The sequence below is a fragment of the Prunus dulcis genome, chromosome 1, assembly GCF_902201215.1.
Source record: "Prunus dulcis chromosome 1, ALMONDv2, whole genome shotgun sequence".
Classification (NCBI taxonomy): Eukaryota; Viridiplantae; Streptophyta; class Magnoliopsida; order Rosales; family Rosaceae; genus Prunus; species Prunus dulcis.
Window position 1 is genome coordinate 2118123 of NC_047650.1, and position 22202 is coordinate 2140324.

General features: G+C 39.0%; 1 protein-coding gene and 1 pseudogene across 1 annotated transcript; one reads left to right on the forward strand and one right to left on the reverse strand.

The window, feature by feature from the left end:
• Positions 1 to 612: 612 nt before the first annotated feature.
• Positions 613 to 3939, forward strand: LOC117615072 (protein SIEVE ELEMENT OCCLUSION B-like). Its single transcript, XM_034344065.1, has 9 exons — positions 613 to 855; positions 1045 to 1116; positions 1408 to 1500; positions 1706 to 1768; positions 1856 to 2160; positions 2330 to 2424; positions 2516 to 2649; positions 2754 to 3221; positions 3334 to 3939. The coding sequence occupies exons 1-9, from the start codon at positions 613 to 615 to the stop codon at positions 3937 to 3939; spliced, it is 2079 nt and encodes a 692-aa protein (XP_034199956.1).
• Positions 3940 to 20724: 16785 nt separating this feature from the next.
• LOC117615481 lies at positions 20725 to 21491 on the reverse strand (annotated as a pseudogene).
• Between the last annotated feature and the right edge of the window lie 711 nt (positions 21492 to 22202).

Here is a 22202-nt window from a genome sequence, read left to right on the forward strand (position 1 = left end):
AGAGTAAATTGTTTTGGTACGCTGATGAAGTGTCTTATATTCAATCATGCATGCATGTTCTTATTTTCAAATAAGAGGAAGACAAACATTAAATACTTTCTCAGCCATTGATGGTTAGGCAGTGGGAATGCTCAACTGGAGAAAATAATAATACCATTTTGTTGCAAACAGAGACTGGCACTTGATCGTGATACACTGTATTCTTTATTCAAGGGTCAAAACACGAGATTTGTATGTCTTTTTTATTTTATTGTTTCTTCGAGCGATATAATTATATTGGAATGCGAGCAATATAATTATTGTTTCTTTGATCCGAACCATCTATTTGTTAAGTTTATATATCAATTATTTCCGATTGATTATCTGTCAAGATCCCTTTATAAGAAGTTAGATCCAATGTGAAACATATCATATGGCAAATCGGGAGCATAATAAAATAATGTGGTGGATCGTTGTTATACGCTACTGACCTAATTAAGGTGTCCAAGAAGACTATAAATAGGGCTGTAGGCAGGCACTGAACTCACTGCAAAGACAAGCCATCATAGTTATTTTGTGGTCTGCGCCTTAAACCCCAATACCTAGAGTTTCCATTCCAACCAAGCCATCACCATGGTCTCCGTCTCGATCTCGGTCTCTCAAGTAGTGAGTAGTACTACTGCAAGTGATGAAGCAATGGAGGTTGCTAAGAAGAAGAGCCTGTTTGCCATGAGTGACACAGAAATTTTGGAAGGCATTTATGCCACTCATGTAGTTAGTCATGAGCACGATTCCTTTGACGTCCATTCTCTTTTCTCCATCACTCAGAGCATCATTAAGTGTTCAAAGCAGATCATCGATAATATTGACCACAAGGTACGTACAAATAAAAAATTATAATTTACTCACGGTGCAAATTATCAGTGCTGGTATCATGATTTTGATGTTGGTTGTGGTTTGGCATGGCTCTTAGTTGTTGTTTTTTGGCACATTAGGGAACATATATATATTCTACAATTTGCACATTACAATGTGTACATCTTTCATTTGATTGAACGTGTACAGACTACAAATGTCCCGGAACCCATTGGAGTATTTGATTATTTACTCCAAATAATGCTCAACCTCAAACCAATGGTACATTCTTTTCCAACATAATATACCCTTTCATTTTATCAATCGAATTAATGCATCTACAAACACAATAAAATTTCATCAAACAATTCAAATGCAACAAAAGAAAAAGAACCAATTATGCCACATTTTCCATGGATCAAATCGAACGAAGAATTTCCGGTTCTGTGAACGTGAACGAGGACCATGCTTTCCCAAAAATAATTTCAGTGGGTGGGGTGTGTGAAGATTCCGGAAGTAGAGGGTTGGAAAGTAGAAGGGGTTGTAATTTATTCCTTGTGACTTTTTTTGCAGGCCACCCAAGTACATGCTGACACTAGGGATGGAATAACTATTGCATCCAGCTTCAGCACTCCATTGTGCCTTCTAAAGTCCATAATTCGCGAGGTAATTTCATGGCATTATAATTTCCTTATTGGTTTGATTTTTTAATTACTTTCTAACAACGAGAAAATAAATACCACTAAACCAAGCCCTAAATCAACATGTGTGTGTGTGTAGATGCATTCTTCATTTTGTAGGACAATATGAATTCTAACCATATTAATACATATTTAACTAATAATCATAGTAATTAAATATGACATTTCAGGTGCCATGTAAGGCTCCAGGTGAAGAGAATGCCCACGATGCTACGCTGAAAATACTTAACAAGGTGTCAAAGTATTCATGGGAAGCGAAGGCTGTGCTGGCCCTGGCTGCTTTTTCTTTGTAATATGGTGAGTTCTGGCTCACTGCCCAGCATCAGCAATCTGACCAACTTGCCAAGTCTGTGGCATTCCTCAAGGGAGTACCAGTCCTTCTCAAGCCCGAAAACCTCAAGCAACGAGGCCAAGCACTTGCTCAGCTCAACAATGTTATAATGTCCACCTTGCAAGTGATTGATTGCATCTTTGAGTTGGAGAAGCTGTCCATTACTTATAATGAGGTAAAGGAGTTGAGAGAAATCTTGGCAAGTGCAAGGAAAGATATCTCAGTGAATGTCTATTGGTGTATCATTACAACTGTAGCTTGCGCAACTAATATCTCCCTCCTTACTAGTGATGAGTAAGTTTCATCCATGTTCTCCATGCTTATACATCATGTACCCTTACTCAATTGTTTAGATTGACATGCAGTCGAATTGAACAATATAACATGTACGTCATCCAAAATGGCATACGTATGAAGCAACTGATTTGTACATAGTATAACTGTTTTACTTCCTTCATGTCAGGGGGGACACACCCGATCTTGTCCAGTATGCTCATAAGATCATAATCATCCTCAATAAACTCAAACTACATCTTAAGATCTGCAAAGAGGAAATAGGTAGGTTGCTTGATGAGAACTCACAAGGAATGGTTATATGTTGCTCTTTTAATGCAATGCTGACATTCCTTTTTTGTCTTGTTTAATACAGAGAAGCTACAGACCTACATGAAGCTGAAGCAACTCTTTCAAATTCCTACTGAGATTATGGAGGTTATGAAGACCCTGATCTTTTTCAAGGATAATGTCAACACGACCATTTTGGATGGTTCTACTAAGAAACCGGTTTGCCTCTCGATCATAGCACATATTTCTTTTGAATTTGAATGAATAACCATATATATATAGAATGTGTCAAGATCCTGAATTCATTAGTATTATCTAAACAGGTTCACATCGAGATCCTAAGGACGACAAATGTGTTATTGTTCATTTCGAGCCTAGATATATCAGAAGATTATATTTCTCTTCTTAAACCCATCTATGATTTTACAAAGAAAAGTAACGAGTATAAGATTGTTTGGATTCCTCTTGTGGAGAAATGGACTACAGAGCTGCAAGTCAAGTTTGAGACCCTGAGGGTTAAAATGCCATGGTACACAGTAGGCCAGGCTGGTGCCCACATAGCAGGCATCAAGTACATCAAGGAAGATTGGAACTTCCATGGCAAGCCTATGCTGGTGGTCTTGAACTCAAAAAGTGAGCTCCAGCATTCGAACGCTCTGCGCATGATTTCGATATGGGGAAAAGAAGCCTTCCCTTTCGACCAGAAAAAAGAAGAAGAACTCTTACTTTCTCTCCGAGATACATGGTTTACCGCGGTAATAGATGGGATTCACACATCTGTAACTGAATGGGTAAGTTAATTCTTTTCTGAAGTATGGATGATCTTTAAAGGAGAACTTTAATAAATTAGTATTATGGTCATTGAATCGACTGACTCTACCCTTACATTTTTGTTACCAACAGATCAAGCAGGAGAAGTACATTTTCTTCTACGGAGGGGATTCAGTTTGGACGAATCAGTTCAAGGAGAAAGCAACTGCCCTTAAAAATGATGATATCCTAAAGAGATCAAAGATTTCTCTTGAGTTATATCATGTGGAGAAGAATGCAAATAATGATGCAGGGGATGACAGCTTTAACACCTTCTGGTCCGCCGTAGAAACCATGTTCCATATCAAGGTTAGCAGCAAGCAGATTGACGACGTGGTAAGACAAGTTCAAAAGCTGCTATCCTACAAAGATGACAAGAGTGGATGGGCTGTGCTCATCCAAGGCCGTAGGATCGTGACCGTTGGTGCCGGTTTGACAATCTATACGGTCCTGGAGAAATACTACACGTGGAATCAGCAAGTAACAATAACAATAGAAAACTTTGGACAAGTTTTTGAGCAACAGCATAAGGAGGAGGTTGTAAAAATTGGTCACGTCTGCAGCTGCTTTAGCATCCCAAGTGCAGCAGGAAGTACCCTAGCGGCCATGATCTGCTACGAGTGTGGCAATCCCATGGAGACATTCGTTAGCTATAAGTGCTGCCATGTCAAGAAGCAGGCGCCTTCAATCACTTGGTAATTACTTGCGCGCTACGCAACATGGAACAGAAAGATCACAGAGAGATCAGCAAGGGTTAAGAATGCATGTTGTTTTCATTTGAGTTCGTGTCTTTATTTGATAAAATAATGGGCAGCCATTACGTTCGTAATGTGATTGTGATGCCCACAATGCTTGTTTTTGTTTCAAGTACTGCATGTTGGAAAATTGCAATCCTATTATGTTAATCTTTTCAATAAAGTTATGTTTAAACATATTTCACCGCAAATTTTTCATGGTCACTCACTCATATTCTTTTCATTTATATGTCACAATGAAAAGTTAAGGGACTTTAAACCAGCTTATCACTTACTTATTGCCAATTAATTTTAGAGTTGAACCTTATCAATCAATTATATGTGGAAAAAGAATCCAATCTCAATCTCACCTCTACAAGATTTAGCAGTAGAAAGAGGAAGTGAAAGTGTTGATAGTTTGTAGTATGTTTTGATACATTTAGAATCCACGCATTTTCCGTATTTCCCTTCATCTAGGCCGTTATAACAATCCAACGTTTTGATACATGACATATCAGCTATATAATAAAATTTAGTTTTTTATTTTATTTTATATTTTTCTATACTGACGTTTGCCTTGCGGTTTTCTCCCCTGCTCGCTCTCCATGCTCTCCTCGGTCCCCTAGATTCTCTCTTTTGTATCTCACAATTCCAACTTCCCCTCAACGCTAGTTCAAAACTCAAAGAAAATTATATCTAAATCAAAGTCCGAATGAAAAAGCGTAAATGAAATTTTAGAAAACCCACTATTGCTCGCCAAATTCCATGAAAATATTTGGGCGCGAATTTACATTCAAGGGCGATTCAGGAAAATTTAGTGACAAAACAATTTCGTTGCGACCAATTTCAGAGTTTCGCGCCTACCCAACTGATAAAAGGGGCGACCAAAAAGGTGTTTGGTCGCAAATAATGCCTCGCCACGAAACAATTTGTCACCTTTCCTAAATATATTGTCGCTATTCTATTCATTGAACAGTTCATACATGCCTAAATCTAATGAAACTTTTGGGGACCAACTTACAAAGTTTCGTCGCCCATAACCCTTTTAGGCGACTAAATAATGTTTGTCGCTGACATTTTTGGTCACAGAAGATGTTTTTCCTTGTAGTGATCAGTCAGTGACGGACACAAGCTATACATTTATTCAATTAATATTACGTGCATTGTCTAGAATTTACTTTGGAAATTGGATGGAGTGATAGAAAAGCTAGTAGGCGATTATGATTCCGTAGCATTTTTCAAGGAGTTTTTGAAATATGGAATTATTTTTGGCGAATTTTACAAGTTCAAAAGGAAAAAGAAAAAAAAAAACTCATGACACATTCTTTCGCTTTGGCGAATTTGATTTTTTCTCTAATCAGGATCAATACGGCTCATTTGTTCTTCTTTGCCGCTCTCAGCTTTTTTTATTTTTTATTTTTTAAGACAAAAGAAATATTATAACCGGATCCTCGTAGTAGTGCTAGTATAAAATATCAAATTTACAGGTCACTGAGAAAGGAAAGTTAGAAAAACTAGATAGAAGAATAATGTTGTGCCAAATCATCCTTGACTTGTTTGACTCCCATCTTATGAAATATGCTCTCTATTTTTATAGATTAATTATAACAGCTGAGATTGAGTGAAATGCGGAAAAATGTGTTGCAAAGGCCATAAATCTTTCATCAAACTCTAGCAAAAGACCTTTCTATTCCTTAACTTTACTAGAATATTTCTGTCAATATGTATCTTTTGCCTGAAAAAATATTGATTAATTGGAAGGGAAATGAAATTTACTTAAAAAATAAATAACACGCATTATTAACTTAATTAAAGGGACAATAACTTTTCCATCTTCATTATTCTGGACAATAATTCTTGCGAAGGTTCATGTGCTGTAACAAATTAATCTGGAAATGTTTCCAGTGGTGATTGTGAACTGTAGCAAAAGACCTTTTTATTACTTCCCTTAACTATTGAAGAAAATTAAGTTGCTACTTTTCTGTCAGTGTTTGAAGCCCATTCTTTCCTTCACAATTGTCTTGGCAGGATTGTATTCTTCCACATGGCCCCTTTGGTCCATCTCCAGCAGCGCCAAATAATTCTTCTTCTTGTGTAATTCGAACATGTCCTTGATCTTTCTGATGCATTCTGGGTGGGGCCTAGCTGTGTAGCATGACAGTCTTTCCGCAATGTGCAATAAGTATTTCTCTTCCTCCTCGTGTGCCTTCCACTTATTTTTCCCAGCAATGGGGATCCACAGTCTTATACACATCTGTAACACCCCGACCCCAAATTCCCCAAATTTAATCCTTATTTGATTATTTAATTATTTAAGGGTATTTTAGTCACATTTTTAACCGGAGAGAGTTTGGGACCGTGACTTGTATTTTTGGATAGGTCGCGCTGAGACGAGTTCATAGACACGTAGTGGGCTCGAATCGGAGTTGTAACGAGAGAGATATGGTCAAAAGAAATCCAGTGGCACAATCGTAAATATTTCGAAATGGGATTTTTTATAAAAATCAGATTTTTCCCTCTCTCTCTCTCTCTCCCCTGCGCAGAAACAGCCCCCCCCCCGAGTTACTGTTCACAGCGGCGGTTTTTGGGCCGCCGCCGCCACATCCGGCCACCACTTGGGGTGGCACCGGTCCCAAAAGAACCGTGCCATCCTCCTCTTTCCATCCCGACCAATCCCAGCCACCGGAACCACCTGTGCTCGCCGGAAAATGCAAAAATCAGACCGAATTTAACCCAAAATTCAAGGAGCTCGATCTCCCTCCTCCGGCCGCCATTTCTGGCGATCAAGGTATGAAAATTCATCCCTTCTGCATGCTCTAGCTGATGGTTGGGTAGGATTAGATCGATTCTTAGCGTAACCAATTCGATTTTCGAATTGAAAATTGGCCGAACTTCGGCCGCCGTAATCGGCCATTTCCGGCCACTTTTTGGGGGTTGTCCAAGAACAAAAGTGACTCCAAATATGGTGTTTTACCTAGGGTAGGAGTTTGGAGTCTCGGTTCCAAGATTTTTCGACGGACCGTAATCGCTTTGGACACCCGGTCTGCCCGCGCGTGTGGCGGCGCGTGGGCGAGGGTGGTGGCGTGTCTCTGGGCAGTTTTGAGGTCCTCGTGCCGTCACGAGCGCGTAGGATTTCGCGGATCTCAATTCGGACGTCGTTTGACTATCGAACGGATATCGCCTATCGGGCGTTATCCGGGTTCGATAGGTTGGGACCGTCGGATGGTCCCAAATTTAATATATGTTAATCTGGGTAATTCTAAGATCGTGTAGGAATTTACGGATCGTGAATCGGAGCCCCGGATGTTCCGATTCAATAATTTAAAGTTTATATTTTATATTAACCGTTAGATCGTACGATCGTGAGTGATCCGACCGTCCGATCTGAACCAAACTTGCAGGACGAGTGTCCTATACGTTATAGAACCCATAGGAACTTCCGGATCGGAGTTTGGAGGTCGTGATCCCCGTGGGCCCGTTTGACCAGGGTTAGGGTAGTTTGACCCTTGATTGACCGTGAGTCTTCCGGAGTAATCTCACCTTTCTAGGGGGATTATCGGGTGCTAGACTCTTGTGAAGGGTTACACAATATTAGAATTAATATTTATTATTATAATTATAATAAGTTGGTACAAGAGTACAAAAGAGTCTAGAATGTCAGTTCGGAGTGCTATACGCACTACCTTAGGTACCTCCCCGGATTTTTGGGATTTACTATAAACACCACCAAGTGAAAGTTAGGTCCCACGTGGCGTAGGTTATCCGGCGTGTGGACAGACCCCATACGTGGCGTTGGTTGTACCGGCGTATGGGGAGATATTGTAGTATTGTGTTGAGGTCGCACGTGGCGTAGGTTATCCGGCGTGTCGACAGGCCCCATACGTGGCGTTGGTTGTACCGGCGTATGGGGAGTGATGTGATATGATGTGTAGGTCCCACGTGGCGTAGGTTATCCGGCGTGCGGACAGACCCCATACGTGGCGTTGGTTGTACCGGCGTATGGGGAGATTTGTGATATGATGTTCAGGTCTCACGTGGCGTAGGTTATCCGGCGTTGAGACAGGCCCCATACGTGGCGTTGGTTGTACCGGCGTATGGGGAGATTGTGAGATACTGTGTTGAGGTCGCACGTGGCGTAGGTTATCCGGCGTGTTGACAGGCCCCATACGTGGCATTGGTAGTACCGGCGTATGGGGAGATTACGTGAATTAAAGAGAAAACGGATTAAGGTATTGCCTATATGTGGAATTAGGTTTTAAGAGAGAACTACGTGTGGCTTGATCCCTCAAGGAGGGTACGTAGGCAGCCTAAGGTTGTTAGGTGCAGCCGCAGACTAAATGTTAGTCTTAATTTGTATTTGAATCGTTTGGTAGTTGGTTGAGAATTTTTGGAAGGCCGAAGGCCATGTAAGTAAATTGCATGAATTTATATTGTGCATGCTGCCAGTTGGGGATATTAAATGTGTTTTTATGCAGGTTGGAATTTTGGGAAATGTCCAATTTATAGGGGAGACTCTGCCGAAATTTCGGCAGAAAGTCTCGGTCTTTAGTAAGTGAGCCCGGCATCGGGGTGATGTCAGGAATTCCAAAGGATTTGTCTCGGATTTTGGGAAAATTTGGGGCGGGTCCTTTCAATATCCATCTTCTTCTTTTCTATTCGTTCATTAACGTGCTTGATAAGTTTAATATGAGCTTCAGAAATATCCAATCCCGAAAGGAACAAGAATATTTTACTGCCCCTCAGTGTATCGAAATTCTTGAGATATTTCTATTTGGACAAAACAAAACAAAAAAGCACAATAATGGAACCAGTCTTTATCAGTAATATAAGAATAGCAATGCAAAAATTTAGTAACATGCTAATCGGATTGGGAGTGTAGGCGTCAATAATGGATCTCGAAGGTAACTTCCTACATGGTATCAGAGCGGATTGCCTACGTGTGAAAACTCAACGGCCATACGTACTCTACGTCACCTAAAATATGTTGTCGACGTGTTAGGCTTGAAAATTCATCACACGTGCGGGGACGTGTGAGAATGTGAAAGTAAAGAGTCTCACATTGGAAAGTTGAGAAACCTAGCAAGGGCTTATAAGGAGTTGGGTTACTCCCTCTATTGCCAATTGATTTTGGGGTGGAACCTCAACTTCCTTCAGAAGGCACATCAAAACTTTTGAAAATGAAGTGTTTCAATATCGCCGAAGATTCAGATATCGTCACATTCAGCGACTTCTGGATAACTTGATCCGTCGAAAGAAAAACAATTCAAAATAATAAATATGGTAGATCTTTGGCATTGCATAATTGGAATTAATGGCAAGTGCAACATTGTCCTGTGGGATTCCGATTTTCTGTCCCTACAAATTGTGCCTTCGACTGTTAAGTTATGTTACATGTCTACATCTTTTTATATCAATCATTACGTCCATGGTGACACTAAATTAAAAATCTATCGTATTTGTAAATCGTCCACCAGTAACCTTACATCTCATTAAATCCATCATGTCATCACCAAAATCCTCGTCAAACCAGTCATAGCGCCCCAGGACGCGATTCATTGTCCAACCATCAGCAATGATGATCACCCTACGACCTTGGATAAGCATAGTCCATCCAATTTTACTATTTTTGTAGGACATAAGTTGTTTAACTTGTTTTACCACAAGCTCATCATGATCAAGCTGCTTACTGATAACCTTGATATGTGACATGGTTTCTATGGCCGACCAGAAGCTGCTAAAGCTGTCATCCTCTGCATCTTTACTAGCGTTCTGCTCAAAGTGATATAACTCAATTGAACTCTGTGCTATCTTTACCATGTCCGTTGCTTTCTTCTTGAAGTGATTCGCCCAAATTAAATCTCCTCCGTAGAAGAAGATGTACTTCTCCTCTTTGATCTAATTATGAAACAAGATGCAATAATGCAAACCTCAGAAATTTGTTTTACCCTATAATGCAAGCGTAATATATGGTGGAGGAGACATCCAGAACACACAAAAACGTATATATACAGAGGACTTTAAAAGAAAAAAAACTCTCAAGCATAACCCCACTCCATATAAAAAATTGTATAATACACTTACCATTAAATAAACCGTCGAAATACCCCAAACGCGCGTATTGTATAAAAAATTGTATAATACACCTACTATAGAGAGCACCCACCGAAACAACAGTAGTATACCATAACTTTTCTTCATAGAGACAGACCCACCAAATAAAATTAAAATGAATATGTGTTAACTCTAAATTCTTTAAACCACACACCCATACACTTTTATCCTTTGTTATATGAGTAATGCTAGGTTTACTACATTTTTCATACCACATTGTGTACTATTTCTCTAATAGAGGTAGAACCCACCTGTATTAGGGAGATGGTATACAATGTGGTATGAAAAATGTGATAAATCTAGCATTTTTCTTGTTATATATATTTAACCCCAAGATAAATATATAAGACCGGAAATTTTTTAATTCATTAATTAAAAATATATGCACATCATAGGCTTTAGTTAATGGCATGCATTCAATTAACTATTAATCAATGTAGAATGAACGATGTATATGCACAAATTCTATCTAGATTTCTATATTTTCATGTTGATACGATCTTTTAAGAAGAGTTTACCCATTTGGATACATATGGGTGTATGTCGCTCACTATGGAGGCAAACCATGTATCTCCGAGAGAAAGTAAGTTTCTTTCTTCTTTTTCCTGTGTGAAAGTTGACGAATTTTCATGATTCCACCGTATTAAAGCCTCGTGGAGGGTGCGGGGGCTATCTATAAAAGTTGAGTTGTGCTCCAACAATCTGTTTACCCAAAATCTCAATCCTACCCAAAAATCAACTTGTAGTTTCTACAAATCCTCCTTGCATCCCATCTTTCACTACCACTACGACCTTTTGCTGAAGTTAATCTTAAAAACTGGTTCGTTGCAGTACAATTGGTTGTGACTATTTGTATTGATTTTCCGGTCAAAAAAATTATATAAATATAAAAATTTGAATTCAATGCTACTTTTTTTTTTGGGGGGACCTTTTCTATTCACAATCGTAGTGCATAGAGACTAATTGTTTATTTTATAAGAGTTAATTCGATTTCCTTGACATTGCAGCTTGTTTCGGCGTTTCGAGAATGGAGAATCGTACACAGAGTAATACCAGTGACCATATTTCAGTTCCTATAGTAGACGGAGGTATTGGGCTTGAAGAATTGGAAAACACCATGAGAGCAAAGCTTTGCCCTGGTTCACCCTCCTGGGCTGCCAAAAGCTGCATCTTCAGAGTTCCAGAGGTGCTCAAGAGACATAAACCAGAGGCATACGAACCCGATTTTGTCTCAATCGGTCCATTTCACCACGGAGCTGGTAAACAATTTCAGCACATGGAAAATGTAAAGCAATGGTATTTAAATAATCTTTTGTCACGCAGGAATATAATGTGAGCTTGAAAAACTTAATCGATTGCGTCGTTCCGCTGGAGAAATCGGCCCGCGAATTTTATGCTGAACCACTTGATCATCTAAGCCAAAATGACTTGGTAGAAATGATGATACTTGATGGTTGCTTTGTAATTGAACTGTTCCGGAAGTACCCTTCTGATGAGGAACATATTGACGCAAATGACCCCATCTTCAACATGGATTGCATGTTCCAATATCTCTGCCACGACCTATTGCTGCTAGAAAATCAGCTACCTTGGTTTGTTCTCCAGCATTTATATGACCTTACCCTCGACCCCAATGAACCTGATCGCTCCCTCACTATTGTCATGCTCACAGTCTTCACCTCACAAAAACCACTGAACCATAGCTGCGACTCCTATCTGGGGTATGTTTATGAGGACAAGCATGACAAAAATTACGAAACTTTGCACATACTCGATCTGATAAGAACTTCGATAGTTTTTCCGTTCCAAGATCACATAAAAGAAAAGGAGAGAAGAGAAAAGGAGGGAAAAAAGAAAACTTTCTGCAGACCGAAAAGAAGAAGAAGAAATAGCAACAATAATAAATTAGGAACCGATATGGACTCGGAGTTTCCACCTGCAACTGCTCTAGCGCGGGCAGGCGTTAAATTTCGTAGCGTTTCTGCTGGCAGCATAATGAATATTGACTTTGAAAAGGGGGTCTTGCGTTATATTGGATACAAAAGGGGTACTTTTAAAATTCCACGCCTATCAATTGGGGAGTTGACAGATCCACTGTTGAGGAACCTCATTGCCTTTGAGCGCCGAAGATGGTGCCAAGTACTTCAGCAAGCTCTGCAATGACACCGTTCTCAAAGGGTTCTACTATGATGAACTCCTCGCTCAAGTGAATAAGCATTGCGGGATCACATGGTACAGGTGGCTTCAAATTTTGAACCGTGACTATTTTGCAGACCCATGGAGTGCCATTTCTCTCATTGCAGCTGCTGTACTTCTGGCTCTCACCATCGTTCAGACCGTCTACACCATTCTCAAGTAGCTTTGCGGGATGAATGTTTATTATTCTTTTTTCAGTGTGTGTTTTTTTTTTTTTTTTTTTTCCCTTGTGTGGGTACCAAGCTTTGAGGGACAAATGTTCATTTCATCTTGACTATGTATTACGTACTGATTTTATTTTAAGAATAAAGTGAATGGGCAAACTTGGAATTTCAGAAATAGTATGAGGTATAATGGGCTTAAGAATAGACTCTTGATGGTATGGTAGTAAAATGGCCAACCCTTATGGGTTGGGCTCAGCCGGGCCTAAATTTGGGGCCATGCTCTGATCATGTTCGAAATTATGGGCAGGTTTAATAAATGATTAGGCTTTAGCCTTTATTTGTAAGCCTATAAACAGCCTGTTTGGCTCGATAATTTAGTTAATAAATAATTTATTTATAAACTAAACTACATATTAATCACCCTTTCATTTAACTAAAAGAGTTGAAAGATATTAATGACTAATTTAATATGGGATGTTATTTCCCCACCCCCTTTTTCTCCACTTACACTCCCTTTTACTTTTTAATACTTTTTATTCAATTTTGTTCTTTCTTTTTCCTATTCTATTCTTACCCTACATTAATTTCTTTTTTTTTTTTTTTTTTTTTGGTACAAAGGAAGACTAAAGCCCCAAACCAAAAAGAAACTAAACAAAAACTAGAAGAGGTCTAGCAACACCTCGAACATCATCAGCTAACACAGCACTAAGAAAAGCTAGAGCCTCCAAAAACACATGGAGCCCAAGACCAAATTCATAACTCTTCGCAGCCAGAGCATCCGTAGCACAGTTTTGTTCACGGAAAATATGCTTCATAGAGCAGCACCAATCCTCATGAATCTTCATTTTTCAGCAATTGATAATACTAAAGAGAGGGTGTGTTGACACAATAGGACTTTTTAACAACGCCACAACAGAAGTAGCATCACACTCAATCTCCACCATGCGAAACCCAGCATCCCAAGTCGTATTAAGCCCCCAAAAAATCCCCCATAACTCAGACTCAATGATGGAACCATTGCCTAGATTCACAGAGAAACCCTTGATCCAACTCCCATAAGAGTCTCTTAACAAACCCCTAGCCCCAATAAGACCAGAGGAATTAATTCTGCTACCATCAGTGTTGACTTTACAAACACTAGGAAGAGGGGCCATCCAACGGAGATGAACAACACTACGCTCAGGGAGAATAGCCATTGGATTACAAGCTGAAAACCACTCCAAAGCACACTAATAAATCAATAGATGAGGTTCAGCAAGCAAAAGATAATTCTGATAAAAAACCACTTTACATCTCCATTTCCATATAAACCAGATAAAGATAGCAAAAACCAAATACCAGGGCAGGCCATGGATAACAAACCTCTTTGATTTCAAGTTATGCAAAAGCCAGTCATCATAATCATCCATCAACTGACTAGATTCCACTCCCCCAAACCCAAGTCCATTCCAAATAGCAAGAGTTGCAGTACAATCCTTAAAGAGATGAGGACAAGATTCTAAAGGACAATCATCTCTAGGACAAACAATAGCATTAGTGAGCTTTCTCTTCAATCTTTGAGCGTTCCTAAGTAACTTCTTAGGACACAGAAGCCAGAGGAAGGTCTTAACCTTTGGCGGAACATGAAGCTTCCAAATAAAATCCCATTTTGAATTAGCACTACCCTCATCCAGATAAAAGGTGTTATAAGCAGTTTTTACAGAAAATTGGCCATTAGAGGTGGGTTGCCAGATGCATTTATCCTCCCCACTACCATTGTACCCAGCATAAGTACTAAGAATCAAGTTGACAATATCCATAGGCAAGCATTCCATTAAGCAATTGAAATCTCAAACCCCATCCTCCAAAAGGTCACTAACATTTAATTGAAACATGTCCTTAGATAAATTAATTAGAGCAAATTGCTGCAAAGGACCACAACTAAGCCATCTATCAGTCCAAAACAAGATATCATCCCCAGACCCCACACGCCATTTAATACCTGCAGAAAGAACTTGAGCACCACATAAAATACCTTTCCAAACATTGGAGCCACTCTGGAACTGCAGATCTTTAGCAGCAAGGATATCACAATGCCTTAGATACTTTGCATTAAACACTTGAGCCCAAAGACCTTGCTCATGTTGCAGTAAACGGCAACCAGTTTTAACAAGAAGAGCTTAATTTATCCAAGCAGAATTTTTAATACCCAAACCACCAGCAAATTTAGGCTTACAGATAGTGTCCCAATTAACCAAGTGAACCTTCGCTTGATCAGTAATATGTCCCCATAAAAAATTTATGTTTAACTGATCAAGTTTCTTATAGATAGAAACATGCAATTTAGAAGATTGCACGGAATAAATAGGGATAGTAGAAGTGACTGACTGCAACAGGGTCAAACGACTAGCCATAGAAAGTGTATGACTTCCAAGAAGATAACCTCCCTTGGACTTTATCAATAATCTCTTGATAAGTAGCTTTAGTGACTCGTGTGTGAATAAGAGGAACCCCAAGATACTTGCCAAGACACGAAGTGAGAGGGGAACCACATATAGTTGCAATAGCCTGAGCCAACTCAGAAGAAGTATTTGGAGAAACACATATCATAGATTTCTCAAAACTCATATTCTGACCAGAGAGACTACAAAAACCATCTAAACATTTCTTCATAACAATAGCCTGATTGACGGAAGCTTTTCCAAAGAGAATCAAATCATCAGCAAAAAAGATATGAGAGATCAAAGGACCTCTTTGGCAGATCTGCACCGGCTTCTAAGCCTTGTCTTGAACAGACTGCTGAATTATATGCGAAAGCTTCTTCATACACAAAACAAAGAGATAGAGGGAAAGAGGGTCCCCTTGTCGAATGCCACACTTAGGAGAGAAAGTATCATTTAATTCACCATTGAGAATCGCCTTATAACAGAGTTAATACACTGCATTAAAAGCTCAAGAATTCTCCCATGACTCCCAACCTCCCAAAGCACTTCTCTAATTAAATCCCAATTTAACCAATCATAAGCTTTGGATAAATCAATTTTCTAAGCAATAAAACCCTTTCTCCCTTTAGAAATTTTAAACTTATGCAGCATTTCTTGAGCCACAACAATATTATCAACAATTTGTCTCCCTCTAGGACAATGCTCACTTGATTAGGAGTGACCAAACTAGCCATACAGGGTCGAAGCCTAGCAATAAGAATCTTAGAAATCACTTTATAGAGGTGTTGCAAAGACTAATGGGGCGAAGCTGAGTCATGGAAAAAGGTCTCTCAACTTTAGGCGCCAAAGCAATCAACGTCTCATTGATATTCTCAGGAAGAGAAGTAGTTAAAAAACAATCCTTCACTAAAACAATAATATCAGCAGAGCACATCCCCCAACATTTTTTTATAAAAGAGGGCAGGAAATCCATCAGGTCCAGGGGTTTTTAATCCCCCAATAGCAGATAGACTATTTTTAACTTCATCATCAGTAACCTCACAACTTAAACCTTCTAAATCAGTATCAACCTACCTTGGAAAAAGATGAGGGAGCAACCTATAGTCATCAACCAAAACAGTTTCACCAAACAGCCCTTGGAAATAATTGACAATAGTCAGTTTCATTCCAATCTTATTAGTGATCCAAATTCCAACCTCATTATTCAGACCTTCAAGTTTATTCCTCCTCCTCCTTATGACAATAAACAAGTGAAAAAAGCGAGTGTTTCTGTCCCTTTCCTTCAACCAAGTATTTATAGACTTCTGTAACCAAAACAGCTCTTCCTACTCAAGGATCAAATTATACTTAGTAGACAACTCATTCTCAAGCTTATTGAGATAAGAGTTATAATTTAAACATAATATAAATATAATTTCACAAACAAAAAAATAAACATAACAAACTAAGTTTAACATAATGTAATTAATTTAATATTTTTAAAATATAAAACGAATAAAATACATTCTCAATCGTTCTCTACCAATCGCTAATCACAAATATCCCTAACGAGAACGAAATTAATAGCGTTAGTATGAATTTACATTAATACTTTTAAATTAACGACAAAAAATACTTACTAGTATAAATTTACATTAATACTTTTAAACTAACGCAAAAAATACTTACCCAATGAACGTACTGAATTCCCAATATAGGTAGATTTTTTTTTTTTGCATTCTACCTCTGCAATGGCAGAATCCAGATATGAAGAAGAAGGATTTTGCACGACGAAGCTAATTTTTCGTTGCACAAATTATTGTTGCTAAAAAAAAATTTTGTCACAAAAAAAAAATTTAAATCGTCGCAAAAATGGTCCATTTCGTCACACAAAAAAAACTTTTTCGTCGCGCAAGTAAGAGTCAACATCCCACTTTTGCACGACGAAATCAATATTTCGTCACGCAAATTCTAAATCTCATCGTGCCAAAGCAAATTTTCGTCGCACATGAACGTGCCAACATCAAATTTTACGCTACGACATAAATTTCCGTCGCACAAGTATTTGGCGCCAAATAAAAAATCCCATGTTTTTTTTTTGCGCGACAATAAATCTTGTCATCGCGCAAATGTTTGCCACCAAATAAAAAAACCCACTTTTTTTTGTCTAACTTTACGCGACGAAAAGAACAACCGTCGCACTAGGTTTTCTTTCGCGATTATATGTGTCATCGCGCAAGTGTTTGGTGCCAAAAAAAAAAAATAAACCCGTGTTTTTCCTCCTCACTTTTGCACGACGACCATATTTTTTATCGCGTTAAGTTTTCATGTGCAACGAAATTTTTGGTTGCGCAAGTTTTCGATAGTTTGCGCGACGAATATTTTTTTTCCTTCCCTCGAGTGTATCTTGCGCTACGAATTTTTCGTCGTTGCGCAAATTGTAAAATGTAGTAGTGTTGGAAGCCCTTCAACCCACACTGATTCTAACCTAGAATCTAATTAATATTACAAATATGGGCTGCAATAATCCTAGCCAGAATCAGTTTCTATGATGACCTCTTCGCTTTGCAGTTTCTACAAATCCTCCTTGCATCTTCATTGCATACCGTGAACAATTTTTTTTTAACCCTCCAGGTATTACAATTGGTCCCCTTTTCCTGTTGTCATTTTTTTTCTTTTTAATCAAAATACAAAATCAGTTTAGATTACATGTAATCAGTTTGAATGCAATTCTCTACTTATCTCACAATTGTAGTGCACAGAGACTAATTGTTTATTTAGAGTTAATTTGATTTCCTTGCCACTGCAGCTTTGTGTCAGCCTTTCGAGACTAAAAGTTATCATGGAGAATGGTACACAAAGTAATACCAGAGACCATATTTCAGTTCCTATAGTAGACGGAGGTATTGGGCTTGAGGCATTGGAAGACACCATGAGAGCAAAGCTTTGCCCTGGTTCACCTTCCTGGGATGCCAAATGCTGCATCTTCAGAGTTCCCCAGGTACTCAAGAGACATAAACGAGAGGCATACGAACCTGATTTTGTCTCAATCGGTCCATTTCACCATGGAGGTAAACAATTTCAACACATGGAAAATGTGAAACAGTGGTATTTAAATAATCTTTTGTCATGTAGAACAAATGTGAGCTTGAAAAACTTAATTGATTGCGTCTTTCAGCTAGAGAAATCCACTCGCGAATTTTATGCTGAACCGCTTGATCATCTGAGCTAGAATGACTTGGTAGAAATGATGATACTTGATGGTTGCTTTGTAATTGAATTGTTCCGGAAGTTTGTGGTACGACAAACTTCTGATGAGAAACATGTTGACGGAAATGACCCCATCTTCAGAATGGATTGCATGTTCCAATATCTATGCCATGACCTGTTGCTGCTTGAAAATCAGTTACCTTGGTTTGTTCTCCAGCATTTATATAACCTTACCCTCGACCCCGAACCAGAAAAATATAGTCCCTCCCTCACTATCCTCATGCTCACAGCCTTCACCTCACAAAAACCACTGAACCACAGCTGCGACTCCTATCTAGGGTATGTTCATGAGAACAAGCATGACACAAATTACAATACTTTGCACATACTTGATCTGATAAGAACTTCGACAGTTTTTTCATTCCAGGAGCACATAAAAGAAGAGAAGAGAAGAGAAAAAGAAGAAAAGAAGAAAAGAAGAAAGCTTCCAAAAATAAGAAAAACGATCAATAATAAGAGCACTTCCAGCGCTAGGGCTTTGCTTGGCAACAGGCCCCCCCAAGCCCAGTTTCATACTCCAGCGCAGGAAATCCAGCCCGGGCAAGGCATAGGACCCACCAGTCTGGGTAAGCCCACATGCATAAATTGATTAAGCTGTTGCCCGCAGGCTGCTGACATCAGCAATTGATTTTCAAATATTTTTTTTACACCCACCAACCCACATTGCCCAATGGTTACAAGCCACGTGGCTTCTTTTGGAGCCTCTGATCAAAAAATCTTGCACAATCCAACAGTTGTCCAATTTTTGGCTTTAAAAAATTGAAAAAAAAAATCAAAAATAGAAAAAAAAAATAATGGAAATTTTTTCTATACATACCTACCAATATTATTCATTTTCCACACCAAATTTAATTTCAAAATTTTATCCAAAAATGTTATCTTGATTTTTAGGTGAGATTTTTACGATAAATATTAACACTTGGGAATCGAAAATGTTATCTTGATTTTTAGGTGAGAATTTTGCGATAAATATTAATACTTGGGAATCGAAAATCTTATTCAAAAAGCTTATCAAAATCAATAGTTTAAGTATAAAGAATAAAAAATAAATTTAAGTGAATAGTAATTACCTTTGCCTTTGCCTTTGCCTTTTGGGATGGAACCACAAATAGCAAGGCTGCCACTATTCACATGAATAGTGACAGCCCTTGCCTTGCCTTTGCCTTGGCCTTTGTCCTTTGAGGTGGAGATGCTCTAAGAAGTTAGGGGCAGATATGGACTCGGAGTTTCCTCCAGCAATTGCTCTAGCGCAGGCAGGCGTTAAATTTCGAAGCGTTTCTGATGCTGGCAGCATAATGAATATCGAATTCGAAAAAGGGGCCTTTCGTTACTTAGGATACAAAAGAGGTACTTTTAAAATTGCACACCTATCAATTGGAGAGCTGACAGATCCGCTGTTCAGGAACCTCATTGGCTTTGAGCAATGCTACCATCACCATTCGCATGAAATATCATCTTATGCCTTTTCGATGAATAAACTCGTGGCTTCCAGCAATGACATGGAGATTATTTGTGAGAAACGGATTATTGATAACTGGCTGAGCGCCGAAGATGGCGCCAACTACTTCAGCAAGCTCTGCAACGACACCGTTCTCAAAAAGTTCTATTATGATGAACTCTGCGTTCAAGTGAAAATGCATTACCTGATTAAATGGTACAGGTGGCTTGAAAAGTTGAACCATGACTATTTTGCAAACCCATGGAGTGCCATTTCTCTCATTGCAGCTGCTATACTTCTGGCATTCAACGTGGTTCAGACAGTGTATGCCATTCACAGTAAGTAGATAGTGCGTGGATCTCTTTTGGTTTGAGATGGGTTTATATAGTTTTCACTGCCATCGTGTTTTTATTTGTTTGCTTTTATTGGAAGGCTTTCTGCTATATGTGGACTTTTGTACTCTACTCAAGCTTGATATACATTTGTTAACGGGTGAATATGTACATAACGGATTAAGACATAATCATGTACACATGACACAAGTGTTAATAGCTTTGTATTTGTATTTGAATATGGAGATTATATTGTATATGAGAGAGAGATATGGGGAGAGAGAGAGGCTTGAGAGCTCTAGTAGAAGAGAAATAGAGAGCTTTGGAGAGCTCATGGAGAAGTGGAGAGAGGCAGCCGATCATCCCTTCGCTTGGAGGTGGTCAGCTCCTTTTGTAGTCCAAGTAGTGGTAGATAATGCGGCTCTCCTTGATTTGGGGTCTTGGGCATGGAGAAAACATGAGAGAGCTATGACTCCCTACACCTTAATTGGTGGGATGTGATATATGACAAGCATGGGTTATCCCTTGATCGGTGGGATTTGCTGAAGTGGGGAGGTGAGGTCAACACGGTGTCAACAACATTGTTGGCTTATTAATTATCTGATAGTTTAAGCTTTTGGGTGCTCTCAATATATGTCGACATGGTGTGTCACAGTCTTCCTTTCACTACAATATCTGACTAATCTTCCTCAAAAATTGAATATATTTCAGATAGTAGGGCATATCATATTATATCAATGAAAGTGAAAATATCCGATTCTCATCAATGAAAGATTATATATTACATATGATATATTTGATAAGAGAAATCAATAATCATCAACTAACAGAAGGAAGGGATCCGAAGTTACTGCAGGCATCATATTATGATGTCAACCTTAATAGTACTAGTAAACCAACAAAACAAAAAGTAAGGACCTCACAAAATACAACCAGCCCTAATTGCCAAGGTTTAAGTACAAAACATGCTTAGAAACATACTTCCAAGTCCAGGTCATATATATAATCATGCACAAAATACCATGAACAAGTTAATTAAGAAACTGGTCCTAAATAATCAGCGTCCAAATCAACCACAGATGAAATTCCCTCTTTTCTGGAAGCCATTGAGTACCAATGACAACGAAGCGAACCACGGTGTCTCTTTCGATCTTAGACGATAGCTTGTCATTCAAGAACATTGGATTGTCTCCACGCACGTATTGGTAATCCGGCATGTTCTTGTTAGAGAGAAATACAGTTTCAGCTGGACCGCATTGCAAGAAAACTCCATATCTCAGCACGTCCTAAACAACACCCAGTAAGACCTCTCCCTTGAAAAGCTTGAAGGTGATGCCGCTGAAAAGAACTGGAAACTCCACCTCCCCAGTTCCCTGCTTCACTCTGCCATCTCCTATGCTGTCCACAGATGTGACAGCAACATAGTACCCAACATCTTTGGCTGCCTTTCTTTGAGCAAAATCGTCAAGCAGGTGGTGTACGATTGATCTTTGGAGCATCGGTCCCAGGCTTTCAGCTGGGACTAAAACATTCCAGGGCAACTGTACTTTGAGAAACATAGTGAATTAATTGTTTTTCTTCTTAAAACAATACTACGTAGTCATACAAAGAGAACACTGAAGAATACATATAATATAATATACACACAAACACAACGAAGAATATCTAGGGTTTGCAACAACTACTTGTAGTTAATTAGTATACCTACCACCTTGATAGTAAATTGTCACCTGCCTCAATCCTCAATGTAACGTGTAGACAGCTGCATAATTAATATGGGGTTTAATTCAAAATACCTTAAATATGTTAGCTGGTTTGCTGCAGTCAGGGCTACGCTCTGCTAAGGGCCTTTCCTCAAATGGAATGGTGACGGGAGCTGCTTATTAATTTCCTGCATTCATGGTGGTTCAGCTGTAATTGCTGTTTTAGTAGCTAGGTTCGTTCTGGTCCCTAAAGCATTATATCAACTTTAGTAGCAATTTGAGAGTTGGCGGGATGGGCTGGGCTTAATAGAGGGTCCACTTTTGAAGGCCTCGGTGAATGAAAGGGCCATGTAACCGAGGAGGCTTTTTTTTAAGTGTACATCTCTGCGTTTGGTTTGCGGGGAAAGGTGCTTAGGAAGAGAAATCATTAATTTCCCATGTTTGGTGCCGAGATAGAGGAAAAGGTTTACTCAAAATGAAACCCTCCTCCATTCCACGTGAATTTGACATCTCTAAGGTCTTGTTTGGTTCATAAGAAAGAAGACTTGAAGATGAAAAATCAATTGTTTTTCCATATTTGGCCAGTCCATGCATGAAAAATGATTGTCTGGC